The 27,563-nt window shown below is 36.8% G+C and overlaps 1 protein-coding gene across 1 annotated transcript in view; it reads right to left on the bottom strand.

The window, feature by feature from the left end:
- Nucleotides 1-25,342, bottom strand: part of TTC33 (tetratricopeptide repeat domain 33) — a 32,929-nt gene extending 7,587 nt beyond the window's left edge. Inside the window, exons 1-3 of the mRNA XM_044657767.1 lie at nucleotides 25,274-25,342; nucleotides 22,449-22,670; nucleotides 3,764-3,845 (exon numbers count right to left, since the gene is read on the bottom strand). Coding sequence (XP_044513702.1) covers nucleotides 3,764-3,845; nucleotides 22,449-22,669 — 303 coding nt within the window. The 5' untranslated portion in view covers nucleotide 22,670; nucleotides 25,274-25,342. The remainder of the gene's footprint in view (nucleotides 1-3,763; nucleotides 3,846-22,448; nucleotides 22,671-25,273) is intronic.
- Between the last annotated feature and the right edge of the window lie 2,221 nt (nucleotides 25,343-27,563).

The raw sequence follows: 27,563 nt of genomic DNA, 5'->3' as shown, positions 1-27,563 counted from the left end.
GGTTTGAAGCCTTCCCAGAAACTCCATTACTGCTCCATGAGCCCTGCCTGCTTAGATCACTAAGATTAGGGAAGTCAAGTCCTCCCCTTGCTCTGTGGTTTTGCCATTTTGGTTTTAGTGTAGAATCCCCTATCCCATCCTTTTAGTTTCTCATAATTAAACTGTTTAAAACTTTTACCTTGCCTGCTGGTTCCACAGACTCTGGCCTAGGGTGAGCTGGGCCAACTGCCATTCTGACAGTTAACAGTTAATACCCGCTTAGCAGTGAACTCTGGTCTCCCTGTCCTGGTCCTGTCTCTCCTTCAACCCAGTGTGTGTACCCACAACCATTTAGGTTTTATTTAACATCCTTGGTGCCCCAATCTTTTTACAGTATACACAGAAGATTTAAAACAAAATCTGAATTATAAAATAAGACTCCCTACAATGCAGGGACAACTTTTACTTCCCTGGTTATACAAAAAAGTTTATTAAAAAAAACTCAGCCAATTTCAGACCTTAATAATACATGTATGCATAACTGTGTGTTAAGGGTTCATTTTAGTAATGTTTTACAGCTGTTCCCTAACAAAAATGTTTCCTATTCTTTCTTGCTGTTTTGAGGCTTTCAAATCTTTTAGTAAAACTTACTCTGAATGCCTAAGCAACCACAACTCCTTCTGTCTGATTTTCCCATAAAAGTATCTGACATATTTAAATATGTGTATTATTTTAAAACTTTTCATAAACATTTCTTTCGAGTATATTTTAATCTCCTACTTGAACTTTTTTTTAAGTTAACCTGATTATCAGAAACCAATGATATTCTTATTTTGAAGGCAACTAAGATATATGCCAAATAAATACAGCACAGACAATTTCCAAAGAAAAGTTTCTACTTTAAAATTATTTTTAGAGAAAGAAATCTAGCTGCTTCAAAGACAACCATAATTAGTTTTTATAATTGTTAATTTAAATAAATTCATACTTTTATCCATGAGTAGAGGCAGTGGTAATGTATAGAGTATCATGAATCCTTGGTCCAGTTCTCACCTCTAAAATATATACTAGCTGCCTCACCTTCACTAAGTCCCTTTAACCTCTCTGTGCCTTAAGTCATTAACTTTCAAAAATCAGTGGTTGAAAAGAGGGTGTCACTGTGTCCTGTAAGTGGAAGTTTCCACTACTAATGAAATCAAAGGCCCAGAACAACACCAAAAATAATCTATTAATAACTGACAAAGGTGCTTTAATTTTTTTTCAGAGGGAAGCTGGGTGGCTCAGTAGATTGAGAATCAAGCCAGAGCTAGGAAGTCCTGGGTTTAAATCTGGCCTCAGACACTTCCTAGCTATGTGACCCTGGGCAAGTCACTTAACTCCCATTGCCTAGCCCTCACCACTCCTCTGCCTTGGAACCGATATACAGTATTGATCATAAGACAGAAGCTAAGGGTTTAAAAAAATTAATTTTTTTTAATTCTTTTTCAAATAAAACTATCTTTGAATTATAAAATAAAAGCAAAATTGCTATTATAATTCACCTTGGCCCACCAAATACATACTGTATAGTTTCATCATCATCATCAACATCATCACCATCATCTATATAGCACTTCAAGATTACAAAGAACTACATATTTTTTCTTAACCTGATCCTCACAACAACCCTGTGAGGTAGGTGTTATTATTAATCTATTTTATGGACGAGGAAACTGGGGCTTAAAAAGGTGCCATGATAGTTAATAAGTGTCTGAAGCAAGATATGAAGTCAGGTCTTCCTGACTCCATGTCTAGTCTTTTTAACCACTGTACCACCCACCTAACTCATAATGAAAATATCTATTACATTAGTTCAATAATAGAATATTCCCAATTACTATAAATCTATAAATTTCTTGATATGGGAATTCTTTCTAATAATGCATATCCTAAAACATGTAGGCCTGTCCATCTTGTGAAACTCTTGTCTATAGTTATTAGAAAACAATTCTGTCCATGTTAAAAAAAATGTTTTTTAAACCCTTACCTTCCATTTTAGAATCAATACCTGTGTATTGGTTCCAAGGTAGAAGAGTGTTAAGAGGTAGAAAACTAAGGTTACATGACTTGCCCAGGGTCACATAGCAAGGAGTGTCTAAGGCCAGATCTGAACCTAGGACCTCCTGTCTCTAGCCTGGGTCTCTATCCAGTAAGCCACCTAAGTTGCTTTTAATTGTTTTGGAACAATAAATCAAGATAGAAAATGCCAATTGTTTACCTTAGTCTATGATGAAAATTTCTAGAGGTGGTATCACAAAAATTTGACAGTACTATACTTATTATGAAATTAAAAGTACATGTATTCCCAGTATGATTACTAATGTGCTCATAAGATCGCATTATTTTAAAATGCTAAAAAATAAAACCTAGATAACATTTATTTTAAGCATCCAAAAAAGTGGGAAAGATGTTGTAAGGGCACTTAAAAACATATAGACTACAGATGGCTATTTAAAATTCTCATAAAGAAATTAATAATAACTTTCACTGTCATCTAAGGATCCCCATCCAACACTTCAGCGCACCTCTGGGAATCCAGTAAAAACAAATCTTAATCATTTAGAACTTTTGATGAATTATAGGTTTTCTATTCAAGCAATTTTTAGGCACTGGAAGGTAAGAGAATCTGAAGCACAAAGTAAGAATTCAATAAATATTTTTCAAATGAATAAATAAAATACTGGAGTTGTCTTTGCTAGGCTTAGTCACTGGGAAAGCTCAGGCCTTTTACCCAAAAACTTAAATCTTTCTACAAACTACCTCCTGTAAACTCTAAGGTCAGTCAGTGATCGTAGAGAAGAAAAGCACTTCTCCCCAGACTGGTGGTATAAATCAGTCCAAGAAATAATGGTTTCCTAGTCTAGCATACCATGCTATCATACTTTGATGTATCAGGCTTTTAACAATTTCACAACAGAGAGGCACTAGCAGGGCAGGGAAAGCAAACAGTTTTCTAGCTAAATCAGGTCTTCTAAGGCTTCTTTTAATTCCTTCATCAAGTCATTAAGGGATGAAGCTTAATAAGGCTACTGATGTGACAGCAATAGCTTGTCACAGATGCTGGTTTAAAACCTAATGGCAAGCATATTGACTGCATGACTTCAAATAACTTAATTCCCAGAAGTAATTTCCTTTATTTCTTAGGGCAGAAAGGACAAAGTTTTCTCAATAATTATCTTTTTTGGAGGGGATGGAAGCAAAGAGAAGAAAGGGAGAAGGAAAAAAATCTGCTAAGTCTGCCTAGATACATTCATACTTCACCTGCCAAGTTCTAGTTAGTATTACCTATGCAAGTAACTAGCTGCATAACCTTAGAGAAAGTATCTATTCTCCTTATGTCCCAATTTCTTCATCTGTATATTCTTAGTATGATTATTAATATGCTAATATGATCAAAGGAGACCATATCTGAACTACTTATTTCACAGAGTTGTTGTGAGAATCAAATGAAAAGAGACTAAAAAGAATCATGAAACAGTTAGAGAACAATATATCATTTTAATTACATAAACTGAGCCTTGATTTGAGGCATCTATTAGTGTCTTCTTTGAAAGAAGATATAGGAAATTATAAAAGGGACAGAGATAGCTAGAAAGAAGCTCAGAGTAGGGCTAAATTTAAATTTCCCATGTATTTTAAATAATTATATTATACACAAAAATAGTTTTAATTCAAATCCAATTTTGAGGACTACCCATTTTCTTCAGTTGTTATCATTTTAAAATTCTAAGAGTACAAGTATTACCTGTGATTTCATCTCATACAAGGTAGCATCATCTGGAGTTAACTGAAGTGCTTCATCCCATTTGTGAATTGCCTCCCAGTACCTGTAGTTATTAAAATAACGTTATAATTCCACTAGGTCCCTCGAAGTGTGCCAATACTGTTAAACAAATGCTTATTAAGAAATACGAATAAGATTATTCAGAGATTGAGAGAAATGAAGGGTACAGTAAGATGAGAAGTGATATGGGTGAGAACAGGCAGAGAACCCTGAATCTAGGGAAAGACTAACTCTGATATTAAATGATAGAACCCCAGGACTTCTGTGGAAAAAGGAAAGCAAGGGGTTATTTTCAAATAGAGCAGTCATGAAGCACTTTGGTTAGGTTTTTCCTGTGATTTCAATCAATTAGCACTTTTAAACAATCTACTATTTTCTCAGAACTCGCCTACCTTGGCCAGAGCAGCAATAACAAAAAGCCTGATCCCTAGGTGCTCTCTGAAAGGACTCTTCTCTGTGCCCCCAACACTTTCTCTACAAGATTCACAGAATCTTTTAGTTAGAATGGCCTTCCCTAGAAATAAACTAGCTCCAATAAGTCATTTAGGTTCTCCTCACATCATGGAGCAGTTCTCTTAAAAAGCCTGAACACACCCATAGACAAGACACTAATTACTTCACTAGGTTGATCACTTCATTTTTGGTTTCATCAAATTTTTAGAAAGTTCTTCCTCCTAGTTTGCTGAAATTCAATTCAATTCAACAAGCATTTGTAGGTGTCAAGCACTGGGGATACAAGGAGAGAAAAGAAATAGTCACAGCCCACCGAATTTATAGTTTACTGAGGGAAAACAAGTACACAGATAAATGGGAAATATGTACAAAAGTTCAATGGGAAGAAGAAAAAACTAACAGCTGGGGGCAGCAGGAAAGGCCCCTGGTGTGTAGGGAAGTGGCATCTGAGCTAAGTTTTGAAGAGGGTTAGGGATTCTAAGAAACTGAGATAGGAAAAGAGAACCTTCCAGGACTGACACACAACTGGCACAAAGGCATGGAGGTAGGAACTAATAAGGAAAGTTACTCTGACAAGATTAGGTTAAGCAGATGAGAGGTGGTAACAGGAAATCATTCTGGAAAGATGGGTTAAAAGCTCTAAATACCAGAGAGGAGTTTATATTTTATCCTAGAGGCAACAAGAAGCCAATGAAAATTATCTGGAAATAATAACATCATCATCATCATCATCATCTCTATAAGGTGCTTTAAGAACTGTAAAGCACTTGACATATCTCATTGATCATTATAATCCTCCTTATTTTACAGATGAAGAAAATGAGGCTGAGAGAGGCTAAGTGACTTTCCTAAGGTCACAAAGAAGTGTCTGAGATAAAACTGGTCTTAGTTCTACCTTTTAGAGCAGTGATGCACCACCACCCCCTGGTGGGTGCTGCAGCGATCCACATTTGGCCACAGGTGCATTTATCTTTCCTATTCATTGCTATTAAAATTTTTTAAAAAATTAATTTCCAGGGGCCCAAGTAATATTTTTTTTTGAAAGGGGGCAGTAAGCCAAAAAAGTTTGGGAACCACGGTTTTAGAGATACACAGAGGGAGGCAAATTCCTCTTCTACATGACAATCCTTCAAATACACATTTTTTAAATGAGAGCATATCCTCTGCTCTTAAGTCTTCTTTCTACTATACTGTTAATCCTAGAATACTCCTAATTTCTCAGACCAACTTCTTATGACATAGTTGTTTGACCATTTAATACCCTGTTCACAAAGTTTTAAATATTTTTCTTAAATTGTAGCCCTCAACAAAAAATACAGGAGGACTTAACTTCCTTGATCTGGATACTATACTTCTATCAATGCAAACCAAGACTGCTTGTTTTTTTGTTTGTTTGTTTTGACTGCAATACCACTTTTCTGGCTAATGCTAAGTTTGCAGATTACTGAAACCTTTTCCAAATGAACTGCTGCTAATAGTCAAGTCAACATGCATTTATTAAGGTCCTACTATATGTGCTAGGCACTGTGCTAAGCACTGGGGATACAAAGAGAGGTAAGGACAGTTCCTACCCTCAAGAAGCCCCCAGCCGAATAGCAGAATCAAAATCCAACAAACTATATATATCACAGACAGATATCACTTTCAAAAATATGTAAATGATACTATCCAGACGGAATGAGATAGTCCTCATTGATTCTCCCAGTTAAGAAAAATCCAGTGCATAAATTAACAAAATGAGAATAAATTGCTCATACTGATGTTTATTTAAATAATTTTTCCCTTTTCAAAAAAAGAAACTATGCTAAAGTACTCTGATAATTGCTACAAGAAGCATAATTCCCTCCCAAACACACAGCAGGGCAATTAGTACTAGCAATCTACTAGCTAAGCAATCTACAAGCTAAACAAAATTTCAAAAGGCAACACTCGTTTAAGTACAATAAAATTATTCACAAAAATATGGCTGACTTGTAAGGCTATTTAATTATGTACTAACATAGACTTCTACCAAAAGCACTTTTAAGTTTTATTTTACTCCTGTAGAAAAGAATCTAATTATTCCCTTTTAGCTCTTATCATTCTAAAGAATCTCCATTTGTCCTTTTGCTTCATCCAACCTTGCCTCCAAAAAAATTTTTTCACATACCAAAAAAAACCCTTTTTAAGTAACACAATCACTTTGTTTAAACTCTACATGAGGAAAGCAGCAAGACTCTGTTAATCAAGGTCATGAAGACCCATTGTCACTTGTTTTTAAACATGACCAAAAAAAAAAAAAAACTCATACACCTAACATGATGGAAGATTTAACAATCTATCAATTTTTTTAAAGTAGAAATAACAAAAAGTAAATCTCTATGGTCATACAGATAAAAAAATATCATAAGGAGGAAGGAATACTGGTTTTTATGACATCAAAGCCAAGTCTCTACCTGGTATGCCACTCTGTCCTTGCAATAAAAAATGATAACATAAAACTAACTATACATGTTACATACATAATAGAGTTGGCAAGTAAAAGTCTATGTGAAACGTAGGTAAAGAAAGAGTTATTACTAATCTAAGGAAGGGAGAGGTCAAGGAAGGCCTCCTAGATGAGATAACATTTTAGAAAGGTATTAAAAGATTGGAATAAATGGATGAACAAGTATTTACTATGTGCCAGACACTGTTCTTAAGTGGAGAGGATAAAAACACAAAGTATAAAAAATCCCTACTCTGGGAGCTTTTGTTCTTTCTGGGGAAACAACAAGTATATGTATAAATATATATATAAAATAAATAAAGTCGTTGAGGAAAGAACTGCATGGTAGCATGGTGGCTAGAGGCAGCTTCAAAGGAAACAAGGAAGATCTGGCTGAGGTCAAATGCCACATCTACTTGTGTGAGCCTGGACAAATTTTAGTGCCTTAGATAACTCTCTAAGTTTCTGGAATTGAAGTCAGAAGAATTTGCTTGAAATCTTAACTCTACTTTGTTAACCTAGGTGATTCATTTCATTTCTTTGAACCTCTCCTCATTTATGAATTAAGGAATTGGGTTAGATATTTTCTGCCAATTTGCATTAGTAGAGGATGTTTCCTCCCCTGGAAGCTTCCTGAACTAATGAAACCACCAACCCAGCCCAGTACCATTTAGTACAAAAGGCAATATGACAGTAAAGGAACATAATAAATGTTGGAGGGACTGTGGCAAATTGGGACACTAATACATTGCTGATGGAGTTGTGAACTGATTCGACCATTCTGAAAGGCAGTTTGGAATTATGCCCAAAGGGTTTTAAAAGACTGCCTGCCCTCTGATCCAGCCATACCATTGCTAGGTTTATAATAACCCAAATAGATAATAAAGAAAAAGACTTGCACAAAAATATTTATAGCCGAGCTCTTTGTGGTGGCAAAAAATTGGAAAATTAGGGTATTATCTTCAATTGGGGAATGGTTGAACAAGTTGTGGAATAAAATGCAGTGACGGAATACTATTGTGCTATAAGGAATGATGAACTGGAGGAATTCCATGTGAATTGGAAAGACCTCCAGGAATTGATGCAGAGTGAAAGGAGCAGAACCTGGAGAATAATGTAGTATAAAGACTAGAAAGAGAGAATGGAGCTACGTTGTAAAGGGATGTACAAACCAAACTGCAGAGTTTCTATTTGATATTTAAAGCAATAAGGAGTCATTTATAATAATATTAAGGAGTTTATTAAGTAGGGGAAGAACAGGGTCAGATCTAAACACTGAAGTCATTCTGGCAGCTATAGGGAGTATGGAATGCAATGAGAGTGGATCCCTGATCTTTCTGCTAACCTCCAAATCCACATCTGTCCTACTGGCTCCTCAGACTCAACATGAGAAGCAATGTGGTATGAGAAGCAATGTGGTATTATGGAAAAGGCATTGGATTTGAAGTCAGACCTTGCTTGATATATTAACTCTGCTTTGTTATCTGGTTAATTCATTTAACTGTGAATCTGGTATCCTATTTCCCAAATAGGGTTTGTTTTCTATTCCAAAAAACCATGCCTTTTATTTCTTACTGACTTCATTATTTTTATATGTTCTGCAACATTTCTTACACCAGACTTTTTTTCTTTGTTGCCACCACCCCATTCAAGCACAGAGGAACCACATTTGTTCAGGGAATAGGAATTAAACACCAGCTGGCTGCTCTGACACTTATTACCCAGTTCTAGGTCACATATTCAAGAGAGGCTGAGAAGTAGACTTGCCTCTAAAGATGGCATTCCAGAGTGAAGAGTGGTCACAGCCTTTCAGCTGTACAAACAAGAAGGAAGTTCTGAAGCATGCAAGCTTCCCACTTCCAAAGCAACATGTGTGGTTCTGACCCCAGGGTCTCAGTTTCAGCATCTAGCCTATCATGCAGGAGAATAATAAGGATAAGAAATCCAAACCAAAGGTGAACCTGAACTTCTGTCACTCTGAACCAGTAGAACTTTTTTTTAGTTAACTGTTAGCAGCTGAGTCTAGCAACAATCCACAAGAACATCAATCAGGAGTAAGTCCACAGGCCTGTGACTCATATCCATGCCCAGGTCCAAAATTTGCAGAGTTCAGACTAGGAGGGCAACTATAAGACTTTGACAGGGGGGCAGCTAAGTGCCTTAGTGGACTGAGAGTCAGGACCAAAGATAGGAGGTCCTGGGTTCAAATCTGACCTCAGACACTTCCTGGTTGTGTGACCCTGGGCAAGTCACTTAACCCCCACTGCCTAGCCCTTACCACTCTTCTGCCTTGGAACCAATACGTAGTATTGATTCTAAGATGGCAGGTAAGGGTTTAAAAAAAGACTTTGCCAGAATCAGACTACTTTGGGAGCCCTAAGCTATCCAAGATCCTGGAATTACACAACATTTAAAAGCCCAAGAAAGAAACAGCAAGACCAACCCAGACATATCCTCTAGAAATGTGCAGAGACCAACCTAACATGAAGTCTGAAAGTCAAGAAATAGATTGAAAGAATAAGCAAGCAAAGACACAAACTGAGAAAAAGAAAGTGACCCCAAACATCTACAAGCAAAGTTTCAAAGAGAAACCGCTTGGCTGCAAGTTTAATTACAATTCCTAGAAGAATTTTTAAAATTTTTTAAATATTAAATTAAATTAAATGAGAACACACTATAGGAAAAAATATTTAAAAAATGAGTAATAGAAGAATTAGAAAAGAAATTTACAGTTTGACATGAGATAAAAAATATTGACTAAACAACAAATTCCTGGAAAATTACAATGGATCCAAATAGGAGCTAATGACTCCATTAGATAATAAGAAATATTTAATCAAAATCAAAATATTAAGAAAAAATAGAAGACAAGGTTATCTCATAGCAAAAACAAGTAACTTGGAAAATAGAATAAGGAGAAATAATTTTAAAATCAATACACTATCTAAAAGCCATGACCAAAAAAAGGGTCTAGATATCCTGTTTCAAAAAATCATAAAGGAAATCTTCCCAGATATCTTAGAATCAGGAGACAGAATAGAAATAGAAAGACTCCATTGGTTACTTCCTGAAAGAAACTCCAAAATGAAAATCTCCACAAACATTACAGCCATAATCAAGAGCTCCTAGGTTAAATTTTTGAAATAGTACCACCAACTAGAAAGAAGTCAAGTTCTAAAGAGCCACAGGAAAAAAAAAACTGATCTTAAATGAATATGACTTCCAAACCATTCCTGATGAAAAGACCAAAGCTGCACAGAAACTTTGAAGTGCAAACACAGTAGTCAAGTGAAACAATATAAGGAATTTTAAAAGGACAAACTGTTTACATTTGAAACATGGGGTCCCTCAGTCATAATCAAGACATTTAATACAGGAATAATACAAGGCATCTAAATTAGACAGAGGGGCTAGGATTGGTACTGTTATGTTTTGAACATCTTATAAAGAGAATAGAAAGGGAGAGGAAGAGGAATAAATGGAGGGATGGGGAAGGGGTTATAGAAAAGAAGGAAAGGAGGGATGAAGAAAAATAACTCACATAATCATAATGGCCAAGTAGAAATATAAGTAAGCAAGGAGGAAGGCAGCAAGGGGGTAGTTGACACTTGATCCTCACTCATATGAACTAGTAGAGAGAGAAAAAAGTCACACACTTTTCTATTGGGTTCAGGAATACATTTCACTCAAGAGGGTGCAAAGAAGAAGGAGATTAATCCTAAAGGGAAAAAAAATTCTGACAAAGGATATGCAAGTATTTATAGAAGCTGTTTTAGTATTGGAAAAGAATTGTAAAGGGAAATAGTATTCATCAATAGGGAATAGCTGAACAAGTTTTGGTATATAAATATGATGGAATATAATTGTGCTATAAGAAATGATGAAGAGGACAGTTTCAGAAAAACATGGGAAGGGGGCAGCTGGGTAGCTCAGTGGATTGAGAGTCAGACCTAGAGACGGGAGGTCCTAGGTTCAAATCCAGCCTCAGACACTTCCCAGCTGTGTGACCCTGGGCAAGTCACTTGACCCCCATTGCCCACCCTTACCACTCTTCCACCTAGGAGTCAATACACAGAAGTCAAGGGTTTAAAAAAAAAAAGAAGAAGAAAAACATGGGAAAACTTATATGAACTGATATAGAGTAAGATGAGCAGAACCAGGAAAATAATTTATGCACTGACAATAATATTGTAAAGGCAAACAATTTTGAATCATTTGAATCATTTGAATCAACCATGATTTCAGAGGACTCAGAGAAATCCACCTCCCTAAAAGAGAGGTGACAAACTTGATAGACTCAGTACAGTACAGTACTATTTTTTTGGATGTGACAAAGTGGAAATTTATTTTGTCTGACTAAACATGTTTATAAAAAGTTTTGGTTTTCTTTCTTTCTCATGTTGGGGGGAGGGGCAGAAGGAAGAGAAGGTAAATTTATGTTCATTGAAAACAAAATTTAGTTAAAAACAAAAAACACAAAGTCGCTGCAGAATTGAAAATAGAGCTGTGCCTGGGTATTCCTCTGCTTACAGCAGGTGGAGGCAGAGTAGTGTAACTTAATCTAACTGGCTACCAGAGAAAAGAGGCGGACATAACAGAAACCCTATCTCCCTCTCACTGATTCTCACTGGTTCCTTAGTAATCCCTGCCAATAATCATACTTGCAGTTCAAGTTCTCAGCCACACCAAAAGATAATGCCCTCTTTTATAGGGGCAGGTTAGCTTTGAACTGAGATGGTCCAACTCTGTTTTTAATTTATTTATAAGCTTTTTATAAACTGCTGTTTTAGCTCTGTCATATACCCAATTGTTCTTGTGGGAGTCAAGTAGGGGAGAGGAACATTATTATACCTACCTCTCATTTGGATTAGCTAGCTAAGGTTAGCAAAGAAAGAAGATGCCTTCCCACAGTTTGAAATATATGTTCCTTGTTCAATGAGTTAGAAATTATGAATCATGAAAAAAAATTTTACAACTATCATCCAGTTACATTTATAGGAATTCAGGCTGTGATGGTCTAGCATTTCATTTTCTTCTACTAAATATTTTCAATTTTTAAGTCTTGCTTAGTTGTTTCCAAGTTAGACAATATATTTCTTAGGAGTTCATGTTTTATCTTTTATTCCATTGTTTGATGAGCCTGTTGGTGAAAACGATATGGCAAAATGCCTTTTTACTGACTTATTTTTATATTCTGCTGTTTTGGACAGATTTCTTTTGTACATTACAGCAATATTTGGAAGTTAAGTTTTGTTTATTGTTTCAATTATGCACTGTTATGGAGACATGATACTGAAAGTACTTTTTGATGGATCATTGTTTCTGTGGGAGAGCCAGACAAATGAGTTTTTCTATAAAAAGATTTTCATTTTACCAAAAACCATCTCCTTTCCAAAGTAGTGAATGAAACTACAAATTAGTCAACTGGACACCAAAATTTTTCTTCCAAACGTTAGTATTTAGATTACATAATGTTTACCTCCCTCAAATAGAAAGTAGCTATGCAAAAAAAGAAAGCCAAATCACCTTAGTTTCCTCCTCGTCTATAAAATAAGGGAATTAAACTAGATGATTTCTAAGGTCTCCACCAGTTCTAACATACTAGGAAATAAATAGTATAAATTTCATACAACTTTTAACTTAAATGGATTTAAAATAAATAAAAATAACAAAGACTTTGACTTTGAAAATGAGTGAAAGCTATGAAAGAAAAAAAATTTATCACAACATTGGACAAAATAGAGGCTCTTCCCAAAAACAGGCCACACCTCTAAAATGAGATCTCACTGAAAGGAAATGGGAGAGATCTCTTCCCTTACTTTGCAGCACCAATAATGCCAGGGTTTTCAGGTAGAGGCTCCTGCAGCATGAGAGAGGGAGGGAGACAATCAGTTGGACTAGTTCTGTTACTTCTAGAAAAAACAAGTACTTAACTGTCTTTGGTATATAACGCATCATAAGTTTTCATATATTTTTATTTCTGTTCCTTGCTTAAGGCTCAGCTCAATGCCATGATGATTCATTTCCCTGATCTCCACCCCTAGGAAGTGATATCTTCCTACCCTTATCTTTTATGCCAATGTTTGACCTATTCGGTATACTTCATCATATCTGTATGGTAGAATTATTTCCAAAACACAGCAAGTTGTCCTTAGCTGTTACATTCCAACTCCATCCCCTCTGCTGTGGCCTTCTGAGGTTACAACATACCTTAAATATAACCTACTTTAATGAACCTTGATGGCTTCAAGTACCCATATAAATTCTGATGTGTCTCTGTGTTCTCTAGTCTTTTCTTTTTTTAATCGAAAAATATCAAGAGGTGATCACATGGCTCAATGGGGATATGATTGTGGATTTAGACTCTAAACAATAACTATTGCAAATATTAATAATATGGACATCTTGAGCAATGATACACGTAAAACCCAGTGGAACTGCTCATTGGCTACAGGAGGGGGGAAAGGGAGGAGGTGAGGGAAAGAACATGAATCATGTAACCATGGAAAAATATTCTTAAATAAATAAATAAACTTAAAATGAATATATCAAGAGGGGCAGCTGGATAGCTCAGTGAATTGGGAGCCAGACGGTCCTAGGTTCAAATTTGGCCTCAGACACTTCCTAAGCATGTGACCCTGGGCAAGTCACTTAACCCCCATTGCCCAGCCCTACCACTCTTCTGCTTTGGAAACAATCCAAGGTAGAAGGTAAGGGTTTAAAAAAAATAAAGAGATTTTACTCACTACTTATTAATTTACAAATGCCTACAAAAATCTGGAGTATAAAAAAAATCATGTACATATTACAATAGAAAGGTTAATGAAGGATATCAAATTTTGCTTTGATGTAAAATGAATAACATACCCAAAAAGGCAACAACACACTAGAACTGGATCTGAACCTTATGAATAGGCAACTATCTGTGGCATAATTTAAGAGATATTTTGTAGGTCACCCTACACAAATATTTTTCCTCCTCTGTCATGATGGTTCCTTGGACTTTTCACTCTTAAAATACACAAGATTCTTGGAGGCAGGTAGGTGGCTCAGTGGATTAAGAGTCAGGCCTAGAGACAGGAAATCCTGGGTTCAAAACTATCATCTAACATTTCCTAGCTATGTGACTCTGGCTAAGTCACTTAACCGCTATTGCCTAGCCTTTATCACTCTTCTGCCTTAGAACCAATATATGGTATTGGTTTTAAAACAGAAGGAAGGGTTTAAAAAAACAAAACCTCAAGAGACTTGCATGACAGAGCAGTATGAAGCAATGTAGTCAGCCAGCCTCCCTTCCACAAAATCTCTTTCTAAAAGGCCTAGGAAATGCACCAGCTGAAATCCTAATGGGGAAATCTAGAAAATGTTACAGTGAGTCCTTTGTCAGGAACAGCTTGACAAAAAGAAACAGAGAAGTTTGTTGGCTCTGGGGATGGGGCTAGGACATTAACACACTAGCACCCTGGGATTATCCCAGTGCCCAGGGAGAGGCTGTACATCAGTGCAAGAGGAGGTGCTTAACCCAAATTAGAGTGCTTTGTAAACAAAAAAGCACTGATGTCCTTCTATTGTAATACCCAGAATAATCCAGAAAAATAGCTCAGATTTTTATGGCACTTAAATTTACAAAGTGCTTCTTGTACAACCCTATGAGGTAGGTTGTAAATATAGAGATTATATGTATATTTTTGTATAGAAATTCACATGTATACACATACATACTTTGTTGAAACAAATTAACTAATATCTGAAACATAGATTTGGCACAGTAAGGTTACTCCCCAATATGTTAACCAGATTATTTTTCTTTGTGTGAAGAGAATAACAGATATATGTAGGAAAGAAGTAGTTGCATTTGGTCAACTAGTTCTTTTCAATTTATTTTAATTTTGTTTCCAATATAAAACTAAATTGGCTTTTGTAATAATTCTGCACTAAATGTTCAAATGTGAGTAATGATAAAAATGGACACCCTGCCTACTCTATCGAATTTCACACACCCTATGTTTTTCAATGAACAATTTCCCTATGTTTTATGCTAAACAATGTTCAAGGTAGTAATTGAAAAATAATGCATCGTAGTCTAATGCAGAACTAATGAAGCTTTCTAAAATTGTTACACCTTCCCTACATCTAGAAAAATTCTAATGATGATTATATACCTGATCTTATTATCCTTGCCCACACTTAGAAATAAACTAACTAAACTAAAAGAAACATCTGCCGATACATAATTTTATGTTAACTTATTATTACTAGTTAATATGGAAATGCTGAATAATAAATTGCCTACAACTTAAAAGCAATTTTACAAGTGGTTTTTAGAACAACATAATTTCATCTGGGACTTGGAAAACAGTTTTCCACAAAAGCAGTATTATAAATGGTGGTTAGATTTCCATAGTAGCCCACTAGTCTATATTCAACCTATGATATAGCTCAGATAATGTATACATTAAAAGAAAAATCATAGAATCACCTGGCTACCATGCTAGTAATTGAAATTTTTTAAAAGAATATTAAAACTTTAAAAAGTTTTGTTTTTATTTTGAATGCAGGAACTCAAAGTTATATAAATGATTCCCTTTCTCTCTAAAGTATCTCTTTTCATCAGCTCCAAAGCAGACACTGATCCTTGCTGGCTACTTACCTATAACTCCACATCCCTGCAACAATTAACCAACTCCTCTGTTCCATATGACAAACTCTATTCTAGATCAATCTTAAACTCCTAGTTCCAATTCTTAGTACCCCAATGATTTAGAGGAAGCCCTAGATGAGGAGATTCCACACTACCACTTCCTTTGCAATTTATAGCCTTAGACAGTTGCCTAGAGCACTTAAAGACTGAGACATTTGCCCAAAGTCACCTGTGTAAGAGCCATGACCTTATAGAAAGAGAAAAATGGAGTTAACAGTTTTGATTTTCTTAATATATGTAAGTTTTCAGGTGTGTTTTTTTTTGTTTTGTGCTCTACCTCTAAAACTAAAAATAATACATCTGTAAAAATGAGAATGTTAAGACAACCACAAATGCTTTTTTCCATTTTTTTCTATTTCTATAAGATTTACTAATTTGTGAAGTCAGCAAAAAGTTGTTTCTCATGTTATCTAATATCAATTTAACTAATACCTTAAAAAATGCAGCTTCTCCCTTTGCTTCAGAACCTATTCCTCTCTTAACCTAAAAACTTATTTTCTTAATTGAATCCCACTCTTCCAATTTATATAACTCTGTATGGAAGTAAGTTTTTTCTTTCTACTTTAATGATTATATGCTTCATCTATTTTGCAGGCATTTTGTTCAATTTTTGTTTGGCTTACTGCAGTCTGACTAGTCTATTCTATAGCTTCTAATTAATGTTTATTTTTCTATGAAGCCATGTATATACTATGCCAAAACAAATGGCTGAAAAAAAATCAGTTAGATATCTGATTATTTTCTCCATTTGACATCAAAAAAAGAGATCTGACTCATTTTTCACTGAATTAACAATATCTGGGTACTATGTGGGCAGGTAGCACATATCTTGTTTATCTATATGACAACGACACACAGGACATTCAGGAGGATATCATAATAATGACTAACTTGCCTTTTCCTTCTTCCCTCTTCTTGCAATTTAGAAAAAAACAATAATAATAAGTTATTAAAAAGTACTTACAAAAATTCCTAAAGTTATTTTTATAGATGCTGAGAAAGTGATTTCATAAATGTGGAAATTTAGTTAGACTTTTTTTTGGTCAAGACATAACAGCCAACCTTGTAAAGTACAAGTGGAGGCATATTTTTGTATTAGACTGCTAATTCATGATCTATAACATTAACCTGGGGGCAGCTGGGTGGCTCAGTGGATTGAGAGCCAGGCCTAGAGACTGGAGGTCCTAGGTTCAAGTCCGGCCTTGGACACTTCCAGCTGTGTGACCTTGGGCAAGTCACTTGACCCCTATCACCCACCCTTACCACTCCTTGGCTAAGGAAGGTCCCTAGCCCGGATGAAAAAGGAGGAGGGTTGGGCGTGGGGCTAGCAACCCCACCCTGTAAAAACTACATAGGCTAAAGAAACTGCAACCTAAAGTAGGGACAGCTGGGCTAGCTCAGTGGATTGAGAGCCAGGCCTAGAGACAAAAGGTCCTAGGTTCAAATCCGGGCTCAGACACTTTCCAGCTGGGTGACCCTGAGCAACCCATTGCCTACTGGTTGTGGCCCTATGCTCCTAAAATGGAGTCCCAGGGTAAAAAAAAAAAAAAAAAAAAAAAAACCATTAACCTGGGTGCTATGGTTTATTCTACTTTTAATAATGTGTAAACTAAACATTTGTTTTCTATTTGTATTAAAATTTTGTGAAAGATTATACCCTAAGCTAAAAGTTAAAATAGAGGCAAAAAGAATTCCTCAATACATCTAAAATGTTTATAGTATCGCAGTCCACAAATGATAAATGTAGGAATGTTACAATTTTCTCAGTTAATAAAGCATAGTTGGCTAATATTTCATTTTTCAACATTCAACAAAACCCAGAATTTTGTAAGACTAATTCTACCCAGTGAAGAAATCAGTGAAAGTAGCCTTTTAAGATATAGTCAGATATAACATAAGCTCAATTACACATTTGAATTTTAATGAAAATATATTCTCTATACCATAAATAAAGTTTGGATTAATTTAGGTTTGACTATTTTTTTCATACCTATACTACCTCCTACCACTATAATTCAGATTCAAGATTTCAAATTTTATAATGAAAGACACAGTATTAACCTTTTCCATATTTTTCATGATATCTGATCCACACATAAATCAAAATATCTCCCTTGAATAATCAGAATATTAAGGAATTCATTAGTATATCCAGAGCAGCTTCCAACTTGTACTGGTAGAGGGAGTTCTCTAAACCAATTAAATCATACCTAGGTCCAGGCCTTAATCAAAAAGATGAACCAATATTTCAATTAATTAAAAAGTTCAAGTCAATAATAGAGGATGGCCAAGAAGATCTATAATGTCATTAACAAACAACTAGATTAGGGAAACTAAGTAATTCAGTGGAGAGAAACCAGACCAGGAAACCAGAAGTTCAATCTGGCTTCAGATACTTCCTAGGACTTCCTAGCTATGTGACCCTGAGCAAGTCACTTAACCCCAACTGCCTAGCCCTTATCATTCTTCTACCTTGGAATCAATACTTAGTATCAATTATAAGCAAGAAGATAAGGGTTCAAAAAAAAAAAGGAAATAATTAATAACACTCATTCTGGAATCAACCATGTTCTTAATGATATATTTCCTTCATTGAAAGCAAATACATTTTGTTTGGGGTTTTTTAACTTGTTTTGGTTTAGACCTATGTTTTCATACATAAACAGTTTCCTAGTAAATTAATTCCCTTTACCAAGTCAGATCAGAATACCTACTCTGTAAATTATGGTTTTCAGAGAAGTGACTATGGCACTGAGAAGTTAACAAACTTGTCCAAGATCACACACCCAATGTGAGTCAGAAGCAGAAGTTGAACCCAGGTCTTTCTGACTTTAAAGGCCTGCTCTCTTCACTACACCATCTTACCATCCTGAAGATACTTTTTTGTAAATACCATAAAATTTCTGGTTTGGGCTCAAGGAAAAAACCCTAATGAACACATAGAATGACAATAAAGTTATGACATTTTATGGATTTAAATTCATTTATCTAAATGCAAAAGAGTTGTGAAACAAGTTTAATGGCCTCTGTTAGTCTTATAATAGGTGTTTTTAAAAAGAAATTTTGTTTTCAGGAAAGGGAACTTGGTTTTTAATAACCACAGCAATAGTAGGAATATATAAGCCAGTCATGAGGTTTCTATTAAAGGTGGTAGTGAAAATGCAATGGAAGAGGGCAGCTGGGTAGCTCAGTGGAGTGAGAGCCAGGCCTAGAGACAGGAGGTCCTGGGTTCAAACCCGGCCTCAGCCACTTTCCAGCTGTGTGACCCTGGGCAAGTCACTTGACCCCCATTGCCCACCCTTACCAATCTTCCACCTATGAGACAATACACCAAAGTACAAGGGTTAAAAAAAAAAAAAAAAAAATGCAATGGAAGACAGAATAATGCCAAGAAGAGCAGCATAATCATCAGGATTCATTAAGAGAATAAGGAATGACCTGATTTTCTTTTTGTCATCCTCTCTTGACTTCCTGCTAATTTAGCTTCTTTTCTGGTTCTTCCACTCACTCAATGTTCTACTAACTCCACTCCCTCCATTATTACCCTCTCTATATCTTGGTATCTTATGTGCTTCCTCAGTAGAATAAATTGGGGGGGGGGGGGGGGGGCTCGGTAGCTCAGTGGATTGAGAGCCAGGCCTAGAGACAGGAGGTCCTAGGTTCAAATCTGGCCTCAGACACTTCCCAGTTGTGTGACCTTGGGCAAGACACTTGACCCCCATTGCCTAGCCCTTACCACTCTTCTGTCTTGGAGTCAATACGAGTATTGACTCCAAGACAGAAGGTAAAGGTTTAAAAAAAAAATGTATATATATATATATATATATAAATATATATATATAATATGGAAAAAAAAGAATAGTGTGGGATCATGAGAGGATACATATCCCAAAAACATCATAAAAGACAACTTACAGACCAGCCAGAAGTTATTCTCAAAGCAGACCAGCATTCACATATCCATTCCAAATTCTAACCATAAAATCTCTGTTCTATGTATAACATGGCTCTCATTACAATCCCAAAGCCTGGAGTCACTATTTACCACTTTGAGTGAATGATATCTCCAGTGGTTGGTTTCCATCAATTACACTTCATTTTATGCTATCTTGCTTTTTAATTGAATCCTATGTACATATTTGCTAAATTGTAAACTCATTTAAGGTAGGGTCTATGATTTATATATTTTTCATATTTCTTATGAGACATAAAGGAGGTACAATAACTTAAAAATTGATTGATTCAATCACACTCCACTTAAACTTCTATAGTGATATTCCTGTTCCTAACCTTTGCAGATCCAACTGCCATACTCAATACATACTTGTACCCCTATAGCTAGTGCTGCAAAAAAGACTGGGAACTGGGAGACTAGAATACTAGACCTAGTTCCATTACAAACTAATTATGTGACCTTGGGTAAGTCACTTCACTTCTCTGTGCCTTGTCTATAAAATGGGGGTTAAGAGAAAGGTAAAACTTGACCACCTAATCTCCAAGGTCTTTCCTAGTTTTGATATATTCTTTGTCTGTGATTTATCATACTAAAGGAATTTGGGATATGTGGCATTCCTATGCAGACAACTCTGGGAATAGGGTGACAGTAACAGAAATTACCAGACTAAACATAGTCTTTAGTCTTGCAGATTAAACTGTAAGAGGGAATAAACACTCTCCAGGTTTATGTATGGTAGCAAAAAGTACAAAAATGGAAGGTACTCTGGAAAGGGTCATTGGAAATAATGAGAAAGACTGAAGGTAGCAGAAATTCCTTATATTCTATCCCCTTAGTTTATGTGAAAGAAATAAAATACTAGTGGGCTAACAGATCTAGGTCTAGGAATGTGCAGGAGGCACATAAGATTAGTAGTACAGAAGGAAGTGTCAATTATAGCTTACACTAGAGGTCAGAGCAATTCTTAAAAATTTGTCTAAATACTAAAACTTCTGGTTAATCTTTTACCTTCTCTCTGCTATTGTAATTCCTATTCTACCTCCCTCTGCTTTTATTAAAAAAAATGTAAAAAGACAAAAAGTGGCCCTAAAGTACTTTTTAAAAAATTATCCAAAGTACTGCCTATATTTTGTACTTGACAAAAATTAACAAGGCACAAAAATAGCACTCTTTTTGTTTGTTTGCTTTTAAAGACTGGGTCTCCCTATGTTACTTGGGCTGAATGAAGTACAGCAGCCACTCATGAGTCTAATACTTCTACTGACTGGCAGAGGAACCTGCCATTTAACTATATTTCCAATATAGGCCAACCAGTTAATCACTCCTTTGAAAGCTTAGTGGCCTCCTACTCCCACCATATTGATGCCAGACTTGGAACAGACTGGTGATCAGCTTTGCTCTCTGTAGTTCAAAACCCCCAAACTCAAGAGATCCACCAGGCTCAGCCTCCATAGTAGCAGTGACAACAAGCATGTGATGTTGTATCTTGTAATCAAACTCTCCCCATTAGCTGTAGGTTACCTAGACAGCAACTCTTCCCTTGCATTTTTTTTTAATCACCAAGCTTAAACAATATTATAGAGATGGGGTTATCTAGGTAACTCAGTGGAGCCAGACCTAGAGATAGGAGGTCCTTGGTTCAAATCTGGACTCAAACAGTTCCTAGTTGTGTGACCCTGGACAAGTCATTTAACCCCCACATTGCCTAGCCTTTATGATTCTTCTATCTTGGAACTAATACTTAATGTTAATTCTAAGAAGGAAGGTAAGAGTTTAAATTTTTTTTTATATATTTTTTAAAATAGCATCAATTCTTAGATCAGGGATCAATTACTAAAATTCATTTTAAACTTAGATATTTGGCTAGATTATTAAAAGTAAAACTAAAGTTCTATTAACTCTATGGTAGTGAGATAACATGTACGTGTGTAGACGTGTGTATATATAAAATATATATGTTCAAATACATAAATATATACTTCTGTTACTGCTCTTTACACTGTTTCCTCTAGATACAGAAAGCAAAAATATTTCAATCATTGGATGATAATCTAGCCACTCCCTAACAGTTATCTAGAAATGCTGTTATTAGGCTATTAGATTTCCTAGTGTGGATTTAGAAATTCCTTACAGAACTTGTGAATTAAGATGTAGATTAGTATCACATTTTCTTTAGTCACCAACTACATCAAAGAGTCTATTCTTAGACCAAGTCAGATACAAAGGATCTCTTAAAGCTGGGGACAGCAAGTTCTCTAAGACAAGCCATACAAGCAAACAAGTCTAGAGTTGGAAAAATCCTTAGATATTACTTAATACAATCTGATCTTTTATAGATTAAGACATTTACACCCATAGTCACTGGTAAAGCCAAATAATGAACATAGAAGGACTACTACTGGCAAGTATCAGCAAGAGAAAATGAGATAGGAAAAAGAAATCAGATAGAAGAACAGAGACAAAAGATACCTACAGTGGGATGACAGTGGACAACTAATAGCTATCTCAGATGCCACTCCATTCTACCAGTGTCTGAAAGTCACCTATTCCTGCCCTAATTAGAATAATTTGATATCTTACTCTGCTAAAGTATTTTTACAATTACCAAACAGAAATTTTCAAGGAGTAAATTAGAACTCTCAGAGGAATGCTATAATTCAATCTCTCACCTAGAGGTGCCTCAGACCAGGAGAAGTGTTATGATGAAAATATATATTTCCAAAACTACTACTGAGAATGCCTAACTTTCCTAGTATTAATTCAAAGTTGTAAATGCCATAAGAATATTTCCAAAAGTCAGGTATTCCAGGAGAAAACAAATCTGAAGTGCTGCCTTTTTAGATGAAGCTTTGAATGGTGGCAGAGCAAAACCAAGGAATAGTTTTGAACTTGTGAAATAATATAATCAAACTTAAAATTTTTAATCTACCCTAATCATAGGAAGTTTTAAGTACTTTTGCAGCCTATTATTCATTTAAAATGTATGAATACATATCTTTATCTAAGGACTACATGGTCAGAAAATTAAACATAAATTCCACTGCCCGGCAAAGAAAAATATATACCATACCTCTTATTTTCAGCCAAAATTGCACCTTCATCCTTTAACCGTTTACTCTTCTCTGTACAGTCTTCTAGGAGAATTGCTTTCTTTCGTTTAATTGCATGAAGCCAATTAACGTCATCATTCTCCACTAAGCCCTTCTCATCAGCAGCTTCGGCTTCAAACTGCTGGGATGTGACTTTTGAGACCTTTTCGCCAATTTTCCTCTTCCATCCAAAGGAAGCCATTCTAGAAAATATAAATGATCAACTTTAACAATTTCTCTAAAAACTTCAGATTGTCTGAAATGGTAGTGAAGGATCTGCTGAGAGTGATGTCTTCAGTTATAAAGAGCAATAGAAGAAAAGGGGAAAGGTACAAGGATATTAAATCTGACACTAAAACACCTAAGCAAGAGCAGAAAAAAAAATCTGCCTGATACATTTCCCTCCCAGATGAGACTCTTCAAAAAAAAGAGCAAAGACTGCAGGGGGCAACTGATTTAGAGAGGTAAAGGGTGCTTTCCAGTCTGATGGAGGACTCTCAAGCGGTCTGAGAATCTCTATGTGTACCAAACACTATCATTTTCTTCTTTATTCAGTTCCAACAAAATATGTGGAATGAATTGTGATCCTCCAATCAACTGAGTTACTATTACATTTGACATTAAAAAGAGGCCCTCAAACTTGAAAAGATTGGGAACCCCTAAAATAAAGTACTAAAATTTACTAATAAATTCCTAGAGAATCCTTGGCCCACAATGTGCTATTAGGCCAAACACTGGCTCTTAAAGAAGTTAATTTCACAAAGAGTTTCATTCACCCTCAGAGGGCTATTCATAAATGGGTGTTACTGATCATAAGGGGAAACCTACCAGAAGAGCATAACAGGATCCATGCGATTGTAACAATATTCTTAGAAAAGTAATTCATGAATGTATGACCAATGACTGCAGATCAATGGTGTCATCTTCATGTATGAAGAACAACACATACATTATTTTAATGTTATTTTTATTGTTATCTTTTGTTTTTACTAAATATGTCCTTTCCCCTTTCCCCACTCAGCAAGGTGTTCCTTACTATTTCAAAGATTTAAAAAGAGAAAAGCCTAGCTTAGTAAATCAACTGTATCTAAAAGTATATGCAAAAGCCCACACCCATAATTCTCCAACTTAATGTTGGAAGGAAGGGAAGCAGTAGTATCAAAACCAAGTAAAACCTAAATAAACAAGTTATTTATTTTATTTCTAACAATAATATTTTGATTTTAATTAAACTAGACAGATATGGCAATATTGCAAGTAGGCACAAATTCAAAGAAAATGTAAGCTTAGAGAGAGATCAGTGACTTGCTTCTATATTTATAGAAACTCCATGTTCATTCTTTAGAAATATTTAACAGATTACACAAATTATGGATTCAATAAGCTCTAATGCTCTTCAAACTTAGTCTTAAATACTCTGACCACAGAAAAATGTACATGTCAAAGTCAGATTTTTAAAAATAGTCTCTATGGATTAACATTTTCCCAGTTCAACCATATTTTTGATTTATGAAGATGTTTTTTTCAAGATAGTATAATCATACTTCCTCGATTTCCAAAGTCATCAAGGTCTTGCTAGAAAAAGACCTTTCCTAAATCTACAAAAGTAGTTTGTTTGTTTTTTTAATCCTGGTTTAAAACTTTTTTGTTGTGTTTAGTCCTTTTAGTCATGTTCCTCTCTTCCTGACCTGACTTGGGGTTTTCTCAGCAATGATATTGTAGTGGTTTGCTATTTCCTTTTCCAGGAAGGATGCTCAACCACTTTATGGATAAGCAAATTGAAAATTGGGTCATGAGACTTGTCTAGCGTCCCATCTGGGAAATGTCGGTAGCCACATCTGAACTCAGGAAAATAAGTCTTCCCGAGTTCAAACCCAGAGCTCTATCCACTAGGTCTCAACTGCTCCAGTTTTAAAATGCGGTAACATAACATTAAAAAAAAAAAAAGGTTACTGAGATGTGCTAGCAAAACCGTTTTACATTCAATGGAAATCAGTATTTTGGTACAGGAGTAGTATTAACTGGAATCCACTAAAATATTTAAAAAGCAAGCTCCCTGAGAGGAGGGTCTATCTTTTGGCTCTCTTATCGACAATATTTAGTACTGAACCTGGCACGTAGTAGGTGCTTAATAAGTATTTGACTGGTCGGTCATTGCCCTGACACGTACCTTAACAAAAATGCACACTAGGCACTATATGTTATGCCTAATAGATATTTTATTTATTTATGAGCAATTTTTTTTATTCAATCCTGAGGCTCTGGAAGGCAAAGCTTATCCGTGCTTTAGCTAAACCCCAAACACAGCCAAGAACAGTGTGAACACAGCTCAAGATCCTTTCTGTCTCCCGAGATGTAGTCAGCGTTGACTCCGTGAAATGATGTATCTTCGCTTTAAAAATTAGAGTCAAGAATCTTCCCCACAGAGTAACGTACCCACGGTCGCCAGGGGAAAAAAAAGGAGGCGGGGGGGGGGGGGGGGGGGGAGGCGTCGATCAGCAGATCTTGCCCCAGAATCCACCAAACCACCCTCTGAGGCCCCCAAACAGGCCTGGAACGAAAGAGATGAGAATCTCCACCTCCTCCTCCCATCTCCAGAGAGGAGTTGGGAGCCCAAAGAGCACAGGGGTCCCGACCGCTAAGGGTCAACCGGATCTCCCCGCTCAACCGCGGGGTGTACCAACCCACAGGGCTGAGGTCCGCCAACACCGCAAAGGATCCCCCAGACTCCTCGAGAGGTCTCTTCGCCAAAACCCGGCGCTCGCCGTCCCCAACTACCCAACCCACCCAGAGAGCCCCGGGTTACCTGGCGACAGCTCCCTGCTGCCCGTGTTTACGTTCCGCTTTGCTTCAGCCCACCGGAAGCGGAAGCGGCTCTGCCCTCACTTCCGTCTTTCTTGACAAGGCAAGATGGGATGGAAGCGCCTTGAGGTCTCCTAGGAAACAGAGCAGCTCTGCCAGCAAGCGTCATGGAGGCCCCCGGGTCGGCCCGACTGTGAACTCGCCCTCTGCGCGACTGCGGCTGCTTGGAGCCTGAAATTCCAAACGCGTCTAGCAAAACGCTGGGGTTCTCGTCGTCCGGAGTGGACTGCAGAGTCCAGTGTCGGAGACATACACATTCTGTGGCCGAGCCCTGTCCATCCCCTCTTCATAAAACCCTTCCCTCTGACACTGCCACCACTCTGGTGTAGGTCCCTGCAAATAGCCAGCTGGTGAGTCTGCCAGCTTCAACTCTCCTCACTCTATCCTCTCCAGTCACTAAAGTGATTTTCCTAAAACCCACTGAATGTCACTATCCTACTCAATAAGCTGTAGTGGATCCCTATTGCCTCCAAAAGCAACTACAAAACGCTGTAAACATAACCTAGCTCCCTGCTACCATTCCAGTCTTTTTACACCTTACTCTCCAACAAGTATTCGTCAGTCCAGTGACACTGGTCTCCCACCCCCCTGGCTCCAGGGCCTGGATGAGACAGAAAGGACTCTTAATCAGACACTGGCTAATCTGGGGACATGACACTCCATCACCTTGACTCAGCAGTTCTCTATCTGTCCCCCAATCCTGGAACAGGCTCTCTCTCCTCATCTCTGCCTACTGGCTTCCCGGGCTTCCCTTCTTCTACAGGAAGCCTTCCCCGCCCCCTTAATTCTAATGCCTTTCTTCTGTTAATTCTTCTTTTTTTTTTTTTTTTTTAAACTCTTACTTTCCCTCTTAAAATCAGTATTGTGTATTGATTCCAAGGCAGAAGAGCCGGTAAGGCCCAGGCAATGGAGTTTAAGTGACTTGTCCAGGGTCGCACAGCTAGACTGTCTGAAACTAAATTTGAACTCAAGACCTCTCATCTCTAGACCCGGCTCTCAATCCACTGAGCCACCCAGCTTCCCCTTGTTAATTACTTATTTATGCTAAACATGTCTTTTGTGTGTGTAGGTGTGTTACACTGTCTTCCTCATTGATTTGTAAATTGCTTGAAGGCAAAGACCATGTTTTACCATTTTTGTACCCCCTAAGCTTAGCACAATGCCCACCACATAGTAGGTGTTTAATAAATACTTATTGTTGGGTGTGATTGTGTACATTTTTCCAAGCAGGCAGCACAGATATCTTTCCACCCCTATCTGAAGAAAAGGAACAGGAGGAAGGAAAGAATTGATCTCTTAGTCTCTCCAGACTTTCTTCAACTCTAGGGTCTTTGGACTCTGCAGTTACTTTAGGCTCCTCTAACTTCTGGTTTTGAGAGAGAAAAATAGACAATGTCAATCCCATTTCAGATCACTAAAGGAAGCCAAATGAGAGGAGCTGGCAGTCTCCATCATACCCCTATACCCAGCTTGCTACTCTGGAAACTTCAGATAGTTTCCCTTTTGGGTGAGATAGCATTCTGTCTCCTGCTTGAGCTGAGTTATCCTGCTCCCATTGGGAGAACTTCACTCTGTATGTCTGTTATATCTTCTCCAATGTATACTTCGTCTGATGTATGTTTTGCTATGTTTTCAATTTTTTGCTACCACTAAAAGTGCTGCTATGAATATTCTATACACATGAAATCTGTTTTAGCTCCCTTGGGGTATAGGTCTATTGGTAGATTCTCTGCTTAAAGGATATAACCATTTTAGTTCCTTTTTTTTTTTTTTTAGGCAGAATAAAGAGCTTGCTGTCCCTAGGAGAATATGACCTGTTCATAAATTCAAGAGGCATATATCCCAAATATATAAGGATGTAATGGAGATGGGGGGGGCTAACAGCACCCAGATGTGATAATGAGATTAAATCTACCCTACCCACCTTTAGATTTAATCACCAAAGGTGAAGATATCTCCACTTAACTCACAAGTTGGGAGGTCTGTAACCCACATGTGCTAGAGTGAGTGACAAAATAGAATTTACTGACTGCCTCCTGGGCAGTCCTAAGAAAAGCATCTGTTATGATTGGACACGTAAACTAAGAGGAAGGTACAGGAAGTGACGCAAAAGAGGCCCCTTTAAAAAGAGACCTCAATGAACTCAGCTCCTCTCTTCTTCTGGTTCATGAACTGGACCTGAAGGAGCTCTTCTGGTTCTTGCTTGGATGTGGAGGAGCTCTGGACCTGGGACC

Source organism: Gracilinanus agilis, chromosome 1 (genome assembly GCF_016433145.1).
Source record: "Gracilinanus agilis isolate LMUSP501 chromosome 1, AgileGrace, whole genome shotgun sequence".
Lineage (NCBI taxonomy): Eukaryota > Metazoa > Chordata > Mammalia > Didelphimorphia > Didelphidae > Gracilinanus > Gracilinanus agilis.
The sequence above is the reverse complement of the archived record's forward strand: the minus strand, read 5'-3'. Positions and strand labels throughout refer to the sequence as shown.